Source organism: Hypanus sabinus, chromosome 31 (genome assembly GCF_030144855.1).
Source record: "Hypanus sabinus isolate sHypSab1 chromosome 31, sHypSab1.hap1, whole genome shotgun sequence".
NCBI classification, from domain to species: Eukaryota; Metazoa; Chordata; class Chondrichthyes; order Myliobatiformes; family Dasyatidae; genus Hypanus; species Hypanus sabinus.
The window spans coordinates 31,204,596-31,222,367 of NC_082736.1; the positions used below are offsets into that span (position 1 = coordinate 31,204,596).

At 54.2% G+C, this 17,772-nt stretch overlaps 1 protein-coding gene across 1 annotated transcript in view; it reads right to left on the reverse strand.

Moving 5' to 3' along the window:
- Positions 1-1,211: 1,211 nt before the first annotated feature.
- slc8a4a (solute carrier family 8 member 4a) overlaps positions 1,212-17,772 on the reverse strand; it is a 152,849-nt gene continuing 136,288 nt past the window's right edge. Inside the window, 2 exon segments of the mRNA XM_059955323.1 lie at positions 1,212-1,594; positions 7,382-7,657. Coding sequence (XP_059811306.1) covers positions 1,218-1,594; positions 7,382-7,657 — 653 coding nt within the window. The 3' untranslated portion in view covers positions 1,212-1,217.

Consider the following 17,772-nt stretch of genomic DNA (forward strand, 5'->3'; position numbering starts at 1 on the left):
GCACCATGGCAGCCCACTAGAGGCGAGAGTCCCACTCCTGGGATCTAGTGTGACACGGTGGCAACCCTGCTCCTACCCTAACACCGCGAAGCCGCGCTCCTAACGCGCTCTGGTAAAACCTCTGCCCGCTGCGCTACTGCACCCAGGCCCAACCTGAGGAAAACGCAGACACAACTTCCCCGCTCGGTTGCCGGGGGAGGACCCCCTCCCCCCCCACTTCAGTGGCAACCAAATTGGCTGCAAATACACCCCAGCGTTCCGAGAAAAGTCAACATGTAATTTGTGGCTGAGAGTTTCCTTGTGTGTTTCAGGCTCCATCTTGTAGTGGGGAGGGGAGATGGATGGATGGTGTGGTGGTGGGAAACGTCGATTCAGCCTGTTGCCTCGCTGGTCCAAATTGAGGCCTCGTCATCATGGCAACCGTCCAATATCTCTCTCTCTCCAAGGCTGTCACCTTCCTGCATCTGAGTTCCGGATCCCTGAGAGCTGAGGAAGGGAATCACTGAGTTGAGCTCGGGGATCACCTCCCTACCCACAGATCAACAAGATCTATTGATCGCTCTGTGTCGGGAGCGGGAGGAGTAAAGAGGTTTCAATTTTAGGCCCTTCTTTGGAAATGTGGTCCGGGCTGCCTCCACGGCCCTCCCTCCGGGGCCTGTGGTGGGGGGAGGTTAAGATGGTTCTTTAACCCCACCCTACCGAGGGCCAGTTTCAACTGAACAGCAAGGGAAGCCTCCATCTACTGCCCTGGACCACCCTGTTATTTAAGGGGGGACAGGACAGATGTGAGGGAATGGGGGGAGGTGTTCAAACCAGGTGACAGCCCAGTAAGGGCTCGAGGGGGACAAGGGGGCTAAAATTGGGTCGGGGGTGTGCTGGGGTTGGTAACGCCAACCAGAAGTGAATGAATCTTCCCCCCTCCCACAGAATTATCCTTAAACCCTGGGGGAGCTGAGCAGTCGGGGAGGAGGATCGCTGTCGGAAAGATCCTGACTCCACCCTCCTCGACGATCGGAAGGCAGGGGCCCCTGTCCATGTGCGATCTGGAATCGCAATTTCCCAGGTGGCCGGGATCCGAAGCCGTTCAGGACCGCGAGCGGGAAGCCCCGCGGGACAGGGCCCAGTTGACCGGGGACCACGAGCTGGAAGGCCCCGGGGAAAACGGAAACCTGACCTGCTCCCCCCCCCCCCCCCCACCCTCCCCAGGGGACCGGGCCTCAGAAGCCGCTGATATAGCAGTAGGCCTCCAGGCTGGACAGGATGATGTAAGCGAGCCAGAGCAGGATGAAGAAGCCCGAGGTGCAGAGCTTGGCCGCCCAGGGGCCCCCGAGCTCGCCCCCGATTTCCCGGCGGCGGCGGTACAACAGGATGGCAATGGCGACCAAGGCGAAGATGGTGAAGATGGTGACGGAGAAGGCCAGGTTTCCCGGGTCCACGCGGAAAGACTGGCCCTTGGTGGCCCAGTAGATGGCGGACAGGGTCCAGGCCACGCCGATGCCCAGGAAGACGTTGACGGCATTGCTCCCCGTCACGTTGCTGATGGAGGCGTCAGCGAACTGGTCCTGAATGGCTGCCACCTTGCTGGCAAACGTGTCTGTACAGGGCCGGAAAAGAGGGGGCATTAGTGTGTGGAAATAGGGGAATGATAGGGAGAGGGGGAGGGATGGCAGAAGGGAGAGAGAGATCGATCGATAGGTGGGCGCTGAAGGGGAGAGCGTAGGAAGCAGAGGGGTCTGGGGGGGAAGAGGGAAGGGTGCGGGGGGGGGTTTGGAAGGGGAGTGGGAGGCTGGATAGGAGAGCGCAGACAGGGGAGCGGGAGATGGTAAAAACCGGGGGGGGGGAGAGGGATGGGGGTCAGCGGAGAGAGGAAACCGATGAGGACGAGAGAGAGATGAGGGCTTAGGGAGGGAACCAAAGGAGGAGAGAGGGAGAGTAGTGGGAGAGCGACGAGGCAGGGTTAGAGAATGAACTGGTAGAGGCAAGCGCCATTAGACCACTTAGAGAAGAAAGAAAGATTAGAGAGTTACTTGGACAGGAAAGGTGATTGGCTCGGACATGCACCTTGCCCCGCTGGAGGGCATGTTACTCCAGTGCAGGTGTCTGTGGAGGCTTTCCTGGCCACCCTCAGCAACTAGAGTGTAACATTTCCAAATCTGTTCGAGTTGCTATTTGCACATCTCTGCACACGAGCCTGCTTTTGCTACCTGCCCACACACATTTCTTGTCGGCTTGAAGACTCCCCGCAGTCTGCTCACAGCTCAACAGTCCAACTCGGCAAACTCGGAAACGTCGCAGTCGGCCCCGCGACAAGAGTGCGAGCCTGCAGAGCGGCAAAGACCCCACCCCAGGAGGAGGCCGTTCGGCCCCTGAGGTCTGTGCTAGACAATGCCGAAATTAAAGCTCATCTCTTCTGCCTTCGTGTGATGCCTCTCCCTCCGCACCCTGCAAGCACATCTGTCTGTTCAAAAGGCTCCCGTTGTCTCTGCCCACCACCACACCCAGCAGCCCCTTCCAGGCATCGACCACGCCACGTAAAGAAAAACGTGCTTCGTAAATTTTCTCCCTCCTCTCCTCTTAACTGAACACTCGGTGGCCATTTTGCTACCCGCTCATTAACGCAAATATCTCATCAGCCAGTCACGTGGCAGCAACGGCACGCATCAAAGCATGTAGACACGGTCAAGAGGCTCAGTTGCTGTCCAGCCCCAACATCAGAATGGCAGAATGATTGCTGGTGCCAGATGGGGTGGATTGAGGATCTCGGCAACTGCTGATCGCCTGCGATTTTCATGCACAGCAGTTTGCAGAGAATGGTGCGAGAAACGAACAAAGAACATCCAGAGTGAGTGGCAGTTCTGTGCCTCGTTAATGAGAGAGGTCTTGGGGAACGGCCAGACTGGTTCGAGCTGACAAGAAGGCGACAGAGTAGAATGACGTCCATTTAGAGCAGACTGGATGTGGAGAGGATGTTTCCTATAGTGGGGAGTCTAGGACCAGAGGACACAGATAGAGTGGATGTGGAGAGGATGTTTCCTATAGTGGGAGAGTCTAGGACCAGAGGACACAGATAGAGTGGATGTGGAGAGGATGTTTCCTATAGTGGGGGAGTCTAGGACCAGAGGACACAGATAGAGTGGATGTGGAGAGGATGTTTCCTATAGTGGGAGAGTCTAGGACCAGAGGGCACAGATAGAGTGGATGTGGAGAGGATGTTTCCTATAGTGGGGGAGTCTAGGACCAGAGGGCACAGATAGAGTGGATGTGGAGAGGATGTTTCCTACAGTGGGGGAGTCTAGGACCAGAGGGCACAGATAGAGTGGATGTGGAGAGGATGTTTCCTATAGTGGGAGAGTCTAGGACCAGAGGGCACAGATAGAGTGGATGTGGAGAGGATGTTTCCTACAGTGGGGGAGTCTAGGACCAGAGGGCACAGATAGAGTGGATGTGGAGAGGATGTTTCCTGTAGTGGAGAGTCTAGGACCAGAGGACACAGATAGACTGGATGTGGAGAGGATGTTTCCTATAGTGGGGGAGTCTAGGACCAGAGGGCACAGATAGAGTGGATGTGGAGAGGATGTTTCCTATAGTAGAGAGTCTAGGACCAGAGGGCACAGATAGAGTGGATGTGGAGATGATGTTTCCTATAGTGGAGAGTCTAGGACCAGAGGGCACAGATAGAGTGGATGTGGAGAGGATGTTTCCTATAGTGGGGGAGTCTAGGACCAGAGGACACAGATAGAGTGGATGTGGAGATGATGTTTCCTATAGTGGAGAGTCTAGGACCAGAGGGCACAGATAGAGTGGATGTGGAGAGGATGTTTCCTATAGTGGGAGAGTATCGGATCAGAGAGCACAGCCTCAGAATAGAGAGATATCCCATTGGAATAGAAAGAACATGAATTTCTTCAGCCAGAGGGCAGAGAATCCATGGAATTCACTGGCACAGACAGCTACGGAGGCCAAGTTATTGGGTATATTTAAAGCGGAGGTCAATTAGTAAGGGTTACAGGGAGAGGGAAAGTAAGGTGGAAGCTTTAGAGGAATTATACCAGGTCACTGCCTGAATTAGAGGGATCGCCTTATGAGGAGAGGTCGAGCGAGCGAGGGCTTTTCTCTCTGGAGCGAAGGAGGATGAGAGGTGACCTGATAGAGGTGTAGAAGGGGCTTCGATTGAGCCGCCAGCCAGATTTTTTTCCCAGGGGGCATAATTTTAGGAGGAAAGTGTTGGCAGGCTGTTAGAGGCAAATTCTTTCCACAGGAGGTGGTGGGTGTGGGTGGAACATCCTGCCAGGGGTAGTGGGAGAGACAGATACATTAGAGATAGTTAACAGACTCTTTGATAGGCATGTGGATGATAGAAAATTGGTGGGCTGTGTGGGAGGGAAGGGTTAGATTGATCCTAGTGCACATTGTGGGTCAACGGCCTGAACTGTTGTAATTCCCTAAGCTTGGCTTCTCCACAGTAAACACACACAAAAGAAACATTTCATTTAAAACCTTGCCAGCCCCCTCTGCCTCGGAATTGATTTTAAAAGGACCTATTCTTTCCCTAGTCCCCAATTAATAAGAACATGGGAAATAGGGGCAGGAGTCGGCCATCTTGCCCATCGAACCTGCTCCGCCATTCAATAAGATCACGGCTGATCTGGCCATGGACTCATCTCCACCTACCTGCCTTTTCCCCATAACCCTTAATTCCCCTACTATGCAAAAATCTATCCAACTTTGTCTTAAATAAATTTACTGAGGCAGCCTCCACTGCTTCACTGGGCAGAGAATTCCACAGATTCACCACTCTCTGGGAAAAGCAGTTCCTCCTCATCTCCGTCAGAGTTGAGGAAAAACTTCTTCTCCCAGAGAGTTGTGGAGGTGTGGAATGCACTGCCTCGGAAGGCAGTGGAGGCCAATTCTCTGGATGCTTTCAAGAAGGAGCTAGATAGGTATCTTATGGATAGGGGAATCAAGGGATGGATATGGGGACAAGGCAGGAAACGGGTATTGATAGTAATTGATCAGCCATGATCTCAAAATGGCGGTGCAGGCTCGAAGGGCCTACTTCTGCACCTATTGTCTATTGTCTAAATCTACTCCTCCGAATCTTGAGGCTGTGTCCCCTAGTTCTAGTGGAAACAACTTTCCTGCCTCTATCTGATCTATTCCTTTCATTAATTTTTAATGTTTCTATACGTTTATATAGTTTCCCTCTTTGCTCCCTCTGCGGACTCTTCTTTCTACAAAGAGCTGGAAGAGATTGGATGGGTTAAATGGCCTCCACTGTCCCAGGCGGATCTGCTGGCAGAGGAAGAACCCTTCCCCAGTTGGAGTGTCAAGATTAAACAGTCTGCTTGGCTGGGTCACAGCTGAGTGAGCTTGGCCAGGAGGAACGTATTTATATCTCAGATATAATCTCAGTTAATTTTAGAAGCCCGGGCGTGTTGTGCCAGGCAGAGTGTTGAGGGAGAGACCCTAACCACCTGACAGCGCACAGAACGTGGAGCAGTACAGGCCATTCGGCCCAGAATGTTGTGCTGACCCTACAGTCTACCCTGAGATCAGCCGAGTGCTTCCCTCCCCACGTGGCCAGTTCGAGATTATTTAATGATCCAAGACTCAGCCTGGTTTAATGTCATTTCCGGTACACAAGGTGAACAAGTGAGCAGGGGTTGATCAAATGTCCAGAAAAGCCTCTCGAGTCACCGGTCCTACGAGAGGACCGCAGTAGGATTTGGGAGGCTCGCCTGCCTCGGTGACCCAGAGAGCGACGTTGGCTGGAGTCGGGGCTTTGCGCTTTGGTAGGGTCACCCATGCCAAACAGGTCAAAGGGCAGAGGTCAGACTAGGAGCTGTCCACTGGTCCTCCAGGGTCAGGGGGTTCAGTTCAGGACTGGTCAAACAAAAACACCAGCTACGTCTGAGTGCGACGGTGTTCCCGAGTCTCCGCCCGGGACTCGAGTGACCGACGGTGGTGAAAACCGAGAGGAAGCTACCGACACGATGAAGGAAGCCCTGAACACCGCCAGAGATGGGGGACCCTCATTGCCGCCCCGAACACCGGCGGGATGACGGGCGGTAACTCATCGACGCCAGTTAGCTGGGTCAGGTTAGTAAGATTTATATTAGTGTGTCAGAAGCGTGTTGAAATCTGGGACACTGAGAGAAGTTTCAATGTTAAGAGTCTGAAGGTCATGGGGTTAAGGAATACCTCAGGTTGCTATTTTCTAGACTGTCTTCCAGCACACGAGTGTAAAGGAGAACAAAATAATTGCTACCAGGTCCGACGCAGCACAGAAAGATAAAGGACACGATGATAATAAATACAAATACATAAAATAGCTTATACACAGTCCTGTGCAAAAGTCTTGGGCACATATACGTAATGTAGCCAGGATGCCTGAGACTTTTGCACAGCACAATATATCGGTTAAAATAGCAAGGTGGCTGGGAAACAGAAATGAGAGAGCAGAAGAGCAGAATTAGGCCACTTGGCCCATCAAGAGTCTGCTAGCCATTTCATCATTGCTGACCCATTTTCCCTCTCAGCCCCCAATCTCCTGCCTTCCCCCCCCCCACCCCCCATATCCCGTCTTGCCCTGGCCAATCAAGAACCTGTCAACCTCCAACTCGGACCCCGGTTCGCCGACGGCTTGGACGAGGATGGAAGAGGACGGGGGGGTCAGGAAGTTTAGGGGCGAAGCAGAAATGGTCAGCACCATGGAGAGTGAAGAGGTTTTCTAAAAGCAGGAACTAGGTCGGGGCTGCCCAATCACAGAGCCACAGACAGACCAGGGAATTAGGCCAAGAACGGGCTAACGGATTAAGGAAGAGCAAAAAGTAGAATGTGTGGTAACTTGCAGGGAGCACAGTACAGGCCCTTCGGCCCACAATGTTGTACTGACCCATTAACCCACTGCAAAATTAATCAAACCCTTCCCTTCCACATAGCCTCCATTTTTCTTTCATCCATGTTCTTGTCTAAGAGTCCCTTAAATGTCCCTAATGTATCTGCCTCTGGCACCACTCCTGGCAGAATGTTCCACACCCACTAGCCCACTCTCCGTGTAAAACCTACCTCTGGCATACCCCACCCCATGCTTTCCTCCAATCACGTTAAATGCCCCCTCAACTCTTGTCTGTCCCGGGAAAACGCTTCTGCTATTCGGTCGACCTTTCAGGCCTCGCAGCCTCCTTCTCGCCAAAGAGAAAAGGCCTCGACCTTCGCACAAGGCCTCAGAGGAGCAGGATTCCGTCATCGGACAGCAGTCAAGCTGAATGGACTGCAAGGCGAGGACGGGGGTCACTAGCGTCCCGGGAGGAACGCGGGTAGGGCAGCGATGAGGATACAGGAGTGTGTGTGGGAGAGGGTGGGGCAGGCGAGGGCTCACCTGGGATGGAGGTCCCCAAGGCCACGAAGACGATGGCGGTGACGGAATTCTTGAGCCCGATCGTGCAGCCGAAGTGCTTGGCCAGGTCCCCGGTGATGGCTGTCAGGATCCCGATCAGTATGATGGAGACCACGAAGCAGGCCCAGCCGTTCAGGTACTCTGTGGGGGGCACGAAGGCAAACAGAACCTTCCAGAACACCGTCAGGAAGTGCATGATGTAATCAAAGCAGGAGGGGAGCCGTTCCTCACTGGAGCCATCGTCGTTGTCATCTTCACCTGCAGGGGGCAGCGGCGACACAGGCTAGACACAGAGTGAATCTCCCTCCACACCGTCCCATCACACACTCCCGGGGTCAGACACAGAGTGAAGCTCCCTCCACACCGTCCCATCACACACTCCCGGGGTCAGACACAGAGTGAATCTCCCTCCACACCGTCCCATCACACACTCCCGGGGTCAGACACAGAGTGAAGCTCCCTCCACACCGTCCCATCACACACTCCCGGGGTCAGACACAGAGTGAATCTCCCTCCACACCGTCCCATCACACACTCCCGGGGTCAGACACAGAGTGAAGCTCCCTCCACACCGTCCCATCACACACTCCCGGGGTCAGACACAGAGTGAATCTCCCTCCACACCGTCCCATCACACACTCCCGGGGTCAGACACAGAGTGAAGCTCCCTCCACACCGTCCCATCACACACTCCCGGGGTCAGACACAGAGTGAATCTCCCTCCACACCGTCCCATCACACACTCCCGGGGTCAGACACAGAGTGAATCTCCCTCCACACCGTCCCATCACACACTCCCGGGGTCAGACACAGAGTGAAGCTCCCTCCACACCGTCCCATCACACACTCCCGGGGTCAGACACAGAGTGAATCTCCCTCCACACCGTCCCATCACACACTCCCGGGGTCAGACACAGAGTGAATCTCCCTCCACACCGTCCCATCACACACTCCCGGGGTCAGACACAGAGTGAAGCTCCCTCCACACCGTCCCATCACACACTCCCGGGGTCAGACGCAGAGTGAATCTCCCTCCACACCGTCCCTTCACACACTCCCGGGGTCAGACACAGAGAGAAGCTCCCTCCACACTGTCCCATCACACACTCCCGGGGTCAGACGCAGAGTGAATCTCCCTCCACACCGTCCCATCACACACTCCCGGGGTCAGACACAGAGAGAAGCTCCCTCCACACTGTCCCATCACACACTCCCGGGGTCAGACACAGAGAGAAGCTCCCTCCGCACCATCCCATCACACACTCCCGGGGTCAGACACAGTGAAGCTCCCTCCGCACTGTCCCATCACACACTCCCGAGGTCAGACACAGAGTGAATCTCCCTCCACACCGTCCCATCACACACTCCCGGGGTCAGACACAGAGTGAAGCTCCCTCCACACCGTCCCATCACACACTCCCGGGGTCAGACACAGAGAGAAGCTCCCTCCGCACCGTCCCATCACACACTCCCGGGGTCAGACACAGTGAAGCTCCCTCCGCACTGTCCCATCACACACTCCCGAGGTCAGACACAGAGTGAATCTCCCTCCACACCGTCCCATCACACACTCCCGGGGTCAGACACAGAGTGAAGCTCCCTCCACACCGTCCCATCACACACTCCCGGGGTCAGACGCAGAGTGAATCTCCCTCCACACCGTCCCTTCACACACTCCCGGGGTCAGACACAGAGTGAAGCTCCCTCCACACTGTCCCATCACACACTCCCGGGGTCAGGCACAGAGTGAATCTCCCTCCACACCGTCCCATCACACACTCCCGGGGTCAGACACAGAGTGAAGCTCCCTCCACACCGTCCCATCACACACTCCCGGGGTCAGACGCAGAGTGAATCTCCCTCCACACCGTCCCATCACACACTCCCGGGGTCAGACGCAGAGTGAATCTCCCTCCACACCGTCCCATCACACACTCCCGGGGTCAGACACAGAGTGAAGCTCCCTCCACACCGTCCCATCACACACTCCCGGGGTCAGACGCAGAGTGAATCTCCCTCCACACCGTCCCATCACACACTCCCGGGGTCAGACACAGAGTGAAGCTCCCTCCACACCGTCCCATCACACACTCCCGGGGTCAGACGCAGAGTGAATCTCCCTCCACACCGTCCCATCACATATTCCCACTGCTGACAGACGATGGGTTGGGTGGCTATTAAGACAACTGTTGTTTAAACAGCGTGGTTTAAATGCAACCGCCTGGAGTATATATATAATCCTGATAGGATCAATTAAGTGTCTGTGTCCAGTAATTACACAAATTTAATTAAGCCAGCAGGTATTCTATGCTGAGGCGATCTCCAGCAACGTTAGCGCAGTCATAACCAGACAGTGTTCCTGGTTAACGGGAAGAGGTAATCGCTCTGCAAGATGGGAGAAGCTTGGTAGTACTATGTGGGGCAGAGATGGCCAGATTTCTTTCCCCGGGGGTGTAAAGTTCCAACAGCCGAGAGGAGGGGAAAAGCTCAAAGGAGAAGGTGTGGAAGGCAGTTCTTGTTCCCAGAGACAGCCGGGACGGGCGGCTGCAGGCTGGTGGTGGACGAAGATACGATAGAGGTGCTCACGAGGACACACGCAGGGCGCGGAGGGACGTGGATCAGCCTGCAGGCAGAAGTGCAGCGCAGAACAGGCCCTTCGGCCCACAGAGCCGTGCCAACCCCCTCACCTACTCCGAAGTCAATCTCACCCCTTCCTCCCCGCAGCCCCGCCCTTGGTTCTCCGCCACGCGCCTCCCCGTGTCCCTGGTGTGTTGGGCTCTGCCACCAGCCCACAGCGGGTGCACACCTGGCGTAGTGAACCTGCCTCAGCCCAGACCACCCGCCGTCTCGCTCGGCCGCATTCACGCCTGACAATTAAACCTGAACGATGGACTAACGCACTGAATACGGACCGAGCTGGAGTCGTGCTCAGTATGGATACTGTGGGCTGAAGAGCCTGGTCCTGAGAGGTAGGGCCCGGTGGGGGGGGGGGGTTACAGAGACGGGGAGGGACGTAGGGGCCGGAGGGGGTTACAATGACGGGGAGGGGCGTAGGGGCCGGGGGGGGTTACAGTGACGGGGAGGAGTGTAGGGGCCGGAGGGGGTTACAGAGACAGGGAGGGGTGTAGGGCCCGGGGGGGGGGGGGGGTTACAGAGACGGGGAGGGGTGTAGAGACCGGAGGGGGTGACAGAGGGGTTTAGGAGCCGGGGGTGGGGTAGAGTGGGAGAGGAGAGTCACAGAGAGGGGAGGGGTGTCATTGCCGGGGGGGGTTCGCAGATCGGAGTGGCTGAAGCAGAGTGGGTGACGGGAGCTCAGATCGGTCCGACAGTTCTCAGTGGAAAATCTCTCCTGCCCTCCCGGGAATTGACGCTGTGCACCATGCCGTGCTTTTGCCACGCTGTGCCTGAATGCCCGGGGGGGAGGGAAACGAGCGGGGAGCAGCTGGTGTTTTTTGAGGCACAGCTGGTGTTTTGAGTGAGCAACTCTCACTGCAACACAACGGGGCCCTTTTAAGGCAGGCCGCCTGCCTGGCAAACAGGGAACCCCAGCCTGGGTCATGCCAGCTCAGCCCGAGTGCGGCCTCTGAGTCGCGGACTTGTTCCACGAGCTCCCCGGCTTCAGGGGTACCAGTGTCAGCGACAACGCGGTTTAATCGGGCTCGCCGTTGACTAAAAAGGAGGAAGCTCTGTGGGGGTGGTGGGTGCAAGGAAAAACGGCAAGTTAACATTTCAGTGTCGGTCGGTGACAAGGAAAAGGGCCAAACGGGTCCAAAAGTGGGGCAGCACACTCAAAGTGCTGGAGGAACTCAGCAGGTCAGGCAGCATCTATGGAGTTGGTGTTCTGGGCCCTGAAAGGAAGGGGGAGGGGGAGGAGGAGGACGAGCTGCCCGGTGAGAACAGTTGAGGGGGCAGGTGGGTGGGGAACTGAGGTCATGAAGCTGGGAGGGATAGGTGGAAGAGGTCTAGGGCTGAAGGAAGAGGAATCTGATTGGAGAGGAGAGAGCAGGAGGGGAGAAAAGGAAGGCGGAGGGGCGCAGTGAAGGAGGTAATAGGCCGGCCTGGCCCTGGGGTTAAAGGAGCGTGCGTGTTGGTGTTTGTGTGTGTGGAATGGGGTTTGTTTTGCTTTCGTTGCATGTCCTGTTGGAAACACTTGCCCCTCTCACACCCCAGCTCAGACTCGGTTGTAAAATCAAACAACAAATTTCACTATAAGTGTCCATAAGAAAATAAGATATAGGAGAAGAATTTGGCCATTTGGCCCATCGAGAGTCTGCTCTTTTCATTAAGGCTGGTCCATTTCCCTCTCTGCCCCCCAATCACCTGCTTTCTCCCTGCATCCCTTCATGCCCTGACCAATCAATCCCTGCTTTAAATACACCCAATCACGTGGCCTCCACAGCCACCCGTGGCAACAAATAACACAAATTTAACAACCCGTCGAAAGAAATTCTTCCTCATCTCCATTCTAAAAGAACATTGTTCTCCCTTCGATTCTGTGTCCTCTGGTCCTAGACTCCCCCACTATAGGAAACATCATCTACGCATCTGCTGTGTCTGTGCCCTCTGGTCCTACACTCCCCCACTACAGGAAACATCCTTACCACATCCACTCTATCTGTGTCCTCATCTCTCAGACTCCCCCAGTACAGGAAACATCCTCTCCACTCCATCTGTGCCCTCTGGTCCTAGACTCCCCACTATAGGAAACATCCTCTCCATGTACACTCTATGTGTGTCCTCTGGTCCTAGACTCCCCACTATAGGAAACATCCTCTCCATGTACACTCTATGTGTGTCCTCTGGTCCTAGACTCCCCACTAAAGGAATCATCCTCTCAACATCCACTCTATCTGGTCCTAGACTCCCCACTAAAGGAATCATCCTCCCCACATCCACTCTATCTGTGTCCTCTGGTCCTAGACTCCCCCACTATTGGAAACATCCTCTCCGCATCCACTCCATCTGTTCCCTCTGGTCCTCGACTCCCCCACTATAGGAATCATCCTCCCCACATCCACTCTATCTGTGTCCTCTGGTCCTAGACTCCCCCACTATTGGAAACATCCTCTCCGCATCCACTCCATCTGTTCCCTCTGGTCCTAGACTCCCCCACTATAGGAAACATCCTCTCCACGTCCACTCTATCTGTGTCCTCTGGTCCTAGACTCCCCACTAAAGGAATCATCCTCCCCACATCCATTCTATCTGTTCCCTCTGGTCCTCGACTCCCCCACGACAAGAAACATCCTCTCCACATCCAATCTATCTGTGCCCTCTGGTCCTAGACACCCCCACTATAGGAAACATCCTCTGCACATCCAATCTATCTGTGCCCTCTGGTCCTAGACTCCCGCACGATTGGAAACATCCTCTCCAAATCCAATCTATCTGTGTCCTCTGGTCCTAGACTCGCACACTATAGGAAACATCGACTGCACGTCAACTCTACCTGTGTCCTCTGGTCCTAGACTCCGCCACTATAGGAAACATCCTCCCCACATCCACACAATCTGTGTCCTCTGGTCCTAGACTCCCGCAGTATAGGAAACATCCCCTCCACTTCCACTCTATCTGCGTCCTCTGGTCATACACTCCCCCACTATAGGAAACGTCCTCTCCACATCCACTCTATCCGTGTCCTCTGGTCCCAGGCACCCACACAAGAGCAAACATCCTGCCCATATCCACACAATCTGTGTCCTCTGGTCCTAGAGTCCCGCAGTATAGGAAACATCCTCTCCACTTCCACTCTATCTGTGTCCTCTTGTCTTAGACTCCCCCAGTACAGGAAACATCCCCTCCACTCTATCTGTGGTCCGAGAATCCCTCACAATAGGAAATATCCTGTCCACATCCACTCTATCTGTGTCCTCAGGTCCTAGACAACTCCCAGTATATGAAACACCCTCTCCACATCAACTCTATCAGTGTCCTCCGGTCGTAGACTCCCCCACAATTGGAAACATCCTGTCCGCATCCACTATCTGTTCCCTCTGGTCTTAGACTCCCTCACTATAGGAAACATCCTCTTCGCATCCACTCTATCTGTGTCCTCTGGTCCCAGATTCGCCCACTATAGGAAACATCCTCTCCACGACCAGTCTCTGTGTGTCCTCTGGTCCAAGACTCCCCCAAGACAGGAAACATCCTCTCCACATCCAATCTATCTGTGCCCTCTGGTCCTAGATACCCGCACTATAGGAAACATCCTCTGCACATCCACTCTATGGGTTCCCTCTGGTCCTAGACTCCCGCATGATTGGAAACATCCTCTCCAAATCCAATCTATCTGTGTCCTCTGGTCCTAGACTCGCACACTATAGGAAACATCGACTGCACGTCAACTCTACCTATGTCCTCTGCTCCTAGACTCCGCCACTATAGGAAACATCCTCTCCACATCCACTCCATCTGTGTCCTCTTGTCTTAGACGCCCCCAGTACAGGAAACATCCTCTCCGCATCCACTCGATCTGTGTTATCTGGTCGTAGACTCCCCCACTGCAGGAAACATCCTCTCCGCATCCACTCCATCTGTGTCCTCTGGTCCTGGACTCCCCCACTATTGGAAACATCCTCTCCACATCCACACTATCTGTGTCCTCTGGTCCTAGACACGACAACTATAGGAAACATCCTCTCCACGTCCAGTCTATCTATGTCCTGTGGTCCTCGACTCACCCACTATTGGAAACATCATCTCCACGTCCACTCTATCTGTGTCCTCTGGTTCTAGACTCCCCCCATATAGGAATCATCCTCCCCACATCCACTCTATCTGTGTCCTCTGGTCCTACACTCCCCCACTATAGGAAACATCCTCTCCAGATCCACTCTATCTGTGCCCTCCTGTCCTAGACTTCCCGACTATAGGAATCATCCACCCCACATCCACTCTATCTGTGTCCTCTTGTCTTAGACGCCCCCAGTACAGGAAATACCCTCTCCACTATCTGTGCCCTCTGTCCAAGACTCTCCCGCTATAGGAAACATCCTCTCCGCAACCACTCTATCTGTGTCCTCAAGTCCTGGACTCCCCCTGGATCGGAAACATCCTCACCACGTCCACTCTATCTGTGCCATCCGGTCCTAGACTCCCCCAGTATAGGAAACATCCTCTCAACATCCACTCTATCGGTGTCCTCTGGACCTACACTCCCCCACTATTGGAAACATCATCTCCACGTCCACTCTATCTGTGTCCTCTGGTCCTACACTCCCGCACTATAGGAAACGTCCTCTCCACATCCACTCTGTCTGTGCCCTCTGGTCCTAGACTCCTCGACTATAGGAATCATCCACCCCACATCCACTCTATGTGCATCCTCTGGTCCTAGCCTCCCCGAAAAAACGAAAGATCCTCTCCGCATCCACTCTATCTGTGTTATCTGGTCGTAGACTCCCCCACTATTGGAAACATCCTCTCGACATCCACTCCATCTGTGCCCTCTGGTCCTAGACACCCCCACTATAGGAAACATCCTCTCCACATCCACTCTATCCGTGTCCTATGGGCCCAGGCTCCCCCACTATAGGAAACTTCCTCTCCACATCCACTCTATCTGTGCCATCTGGTCCTAGTCTCCCCGACTATAGGAAACATCCTCTCCACATCCACTCTATCTGTCCCCTCTGGTCCTAGACACCCCCACTATAGGAAACATCCTCTCCACTTCCACTCTATCTGCGGCCTCTGGCCCTAGACTTCCCCACTACAGGAATCCTCCTCTCCACATGCACTCTATCCGCGTCCTCTGGTCATACACTCCCCCACTATAGCAAACATCCTCCCCACATCCACTCTATCTGTGTCCTCTGGTCCTGGACTCCCGTAGTACAGGAATCGTCCTCTCCACATCCACTCTAACTGTGTTGTCTGGTCCAAGACTCCCCCACTATAGGAAACATCCTCTCCACATCCACTCTATCTGTGTCCTCAGGTCCTAGATGCCCCCAGTATATGAATCATCCCCTCCACATGAACTCTCTCTGTTCCCTCTGGTCCCAGACTCCCGCACTATAGGAAACATCCTCTCCACGTCCACTCTATCTGTGCCCTCTGGTCCTAGACTCGCCAAGAATAGGAAACAACCTGTCCACGTCCACTCTATCTGTGCCCTCTGGTCCTGGACTCACCCACTATAGGAAACATCCTCTCCACGTCCACTCAATCTGCGTCCACTGGTCCTAGACACCCGCACTGTCGGAAACATCCTCTCCACATCCACTCTACCTGTTCCCTCTGGTCCTAGATACACGCACTATAGGAAACATCCTCTCCGCATCCACTATCTGTTCCCTATGGTCTTAGACTCCCTCACTATAGGAAACATCCTCTCCGCATCCACTCTATCTGTGTCCTCTGGTCCTAGACTCGCCCACTATAGGAAACATCCTCTCCACGACCAGTCTCTGTGGTCCAAGACTCCCCCACGACAGGAAACATCCTCTCCACATCCAATCTCTCTGTGCCCTCTGGTCCTAGACTCGCCCACTATAGGAAACATCGACTGCATGTCAACTCTACCTGTGTCCTCTGCTCCTAGACTCCGCCACTATAGGAAACATCCTCTCCACATCCACTCCATCTGCGTCCTCGTCTTAGACGCCCCCAGTACCGGAAATACCCTCTCCACTCTATCTGTGCCTTCTGTCCTGCACTCCCCCACTATACGAAACATCCTCTCCACATCCACTCTATCTGTGTCCTCCGGTCCTAGACACCCCCACTATAGGAAACATCCTCTCCACATCCACTCTATCTGCGTCCTCTGGTCCAACATTCCCCGACTATACTAAACATCCTCTCCACGTCCACTCTATCTGTGTCCTCTGGTCCCAGACACCCCCACTATAGGAAACATCCTCTCCATATCCACCCTATTTGTGTCCTCAGTTCCTGGACTCCCCGAATATAGGAATCATCCAGCCCACATCCACTCTATCTGCGTCCTCTGGTCCTAGACTCCCCCAATATAGGAAACAACCTCTCCAGATTTACTCTATCCGTGTCCTCTGGTCCCAGGCTCCCCCACTATAGGAAACATCCCCTCCACTTCCACTCTATCTGTGTCCTCTTGTCCTGGACTCCCCCACTGCAGGAAACATCCTCTCCGCATCCACTCCATTTGTGTCCTGTGGTCCTGGACTCCCCCACTATAGGAAACATCCTCTCCACATCCACTCTATCTGTTACCTCTGGTTCTAGACTCCCCCCATATAGGAATCATCCACCCCACATCCACTCTATGTGCGTCCTCTGGTCCTAGCCTCCTCCAAAAAACGAAAGATCTTCTCCGCGTCCACTCTATCTGTGTTATCTGGTCGTAGACTCCACAACTATTGGAAACATCCTCTCCACATCCACTCTATCCGTGTCCTATGGGCCCAGGCTCCCCCACTATAGGAATCATCCACCCCACATCCACTCTATCTGTGTCCTCTGGTCCTAGACTCGCCCACTATAGGAAACATCCTCTCCACGACCAGTCTCTGTGTGTCCTCTGGTCCAAGACTCCCCCACGACAGGAAACATCCTCTCCACATCCAACCTCTCTGTGCCCTCTGGTCCTAGATACCCGCACTATAGGAAACATCCTCTGCACACCCACTCTATGAGTTCCCTCTGGTCGTAGACTCCCGCATGATTGGAAACATCCTCTCCAAATCCAATCTATCTGTGTCCTCTGGTCCTAGACTCACCCACTATAGGAAACATCGACTGCACGTCAACTCTACCTGTGTCCTCTGCTCCTAGACTCCGCCACTATAGGAAACATCCTCTCCACATCCACTCCATCTGTGTCCTCTTGTCTTAGACGCCCGCAGTACAGGAAATACCCTCTCCACTCTATCTGTGCCCTCTGTCCAAGACTCTCCCACTATAGGAAACATCCTCTCCAAATCCAATCTATCTATGTCCTCTGGTCCTAGACTCCCCCCATATAGGAATCATCCTCCCCACATCCACTCTATCTGTGCCCTCTGGTCCTAGACACGCCAACTATAGGAAACATCCTCTCCACGTCCACTCTATTTATGTCCTGTGGTCCTAGACTCCCCCACTACCGGAAACATCCTCTCCACGTCCACTCTATCTGTGTCCTCTGGTCCTAGACTCCCCCACTATAGGAAACATCCTCTCCACGTCCACTCTATCTATGTCCTGTGGTCCTAGACTCACCCAATATTGGAAACATCATCTCCACGTCCTCTCTATCTGTGTCCTCTGGTCCTTGTCTCCCCCAAAAAACGAAACATCCTCTCCGCATCCACTCTATCTGTGTTATCTGGTCGTAGACTCCCCCACTATTGGAAACATCCTCTCCACATCCACTCCATCTGTGCCCTCTGGTCCTAGACTCCCCCACTATA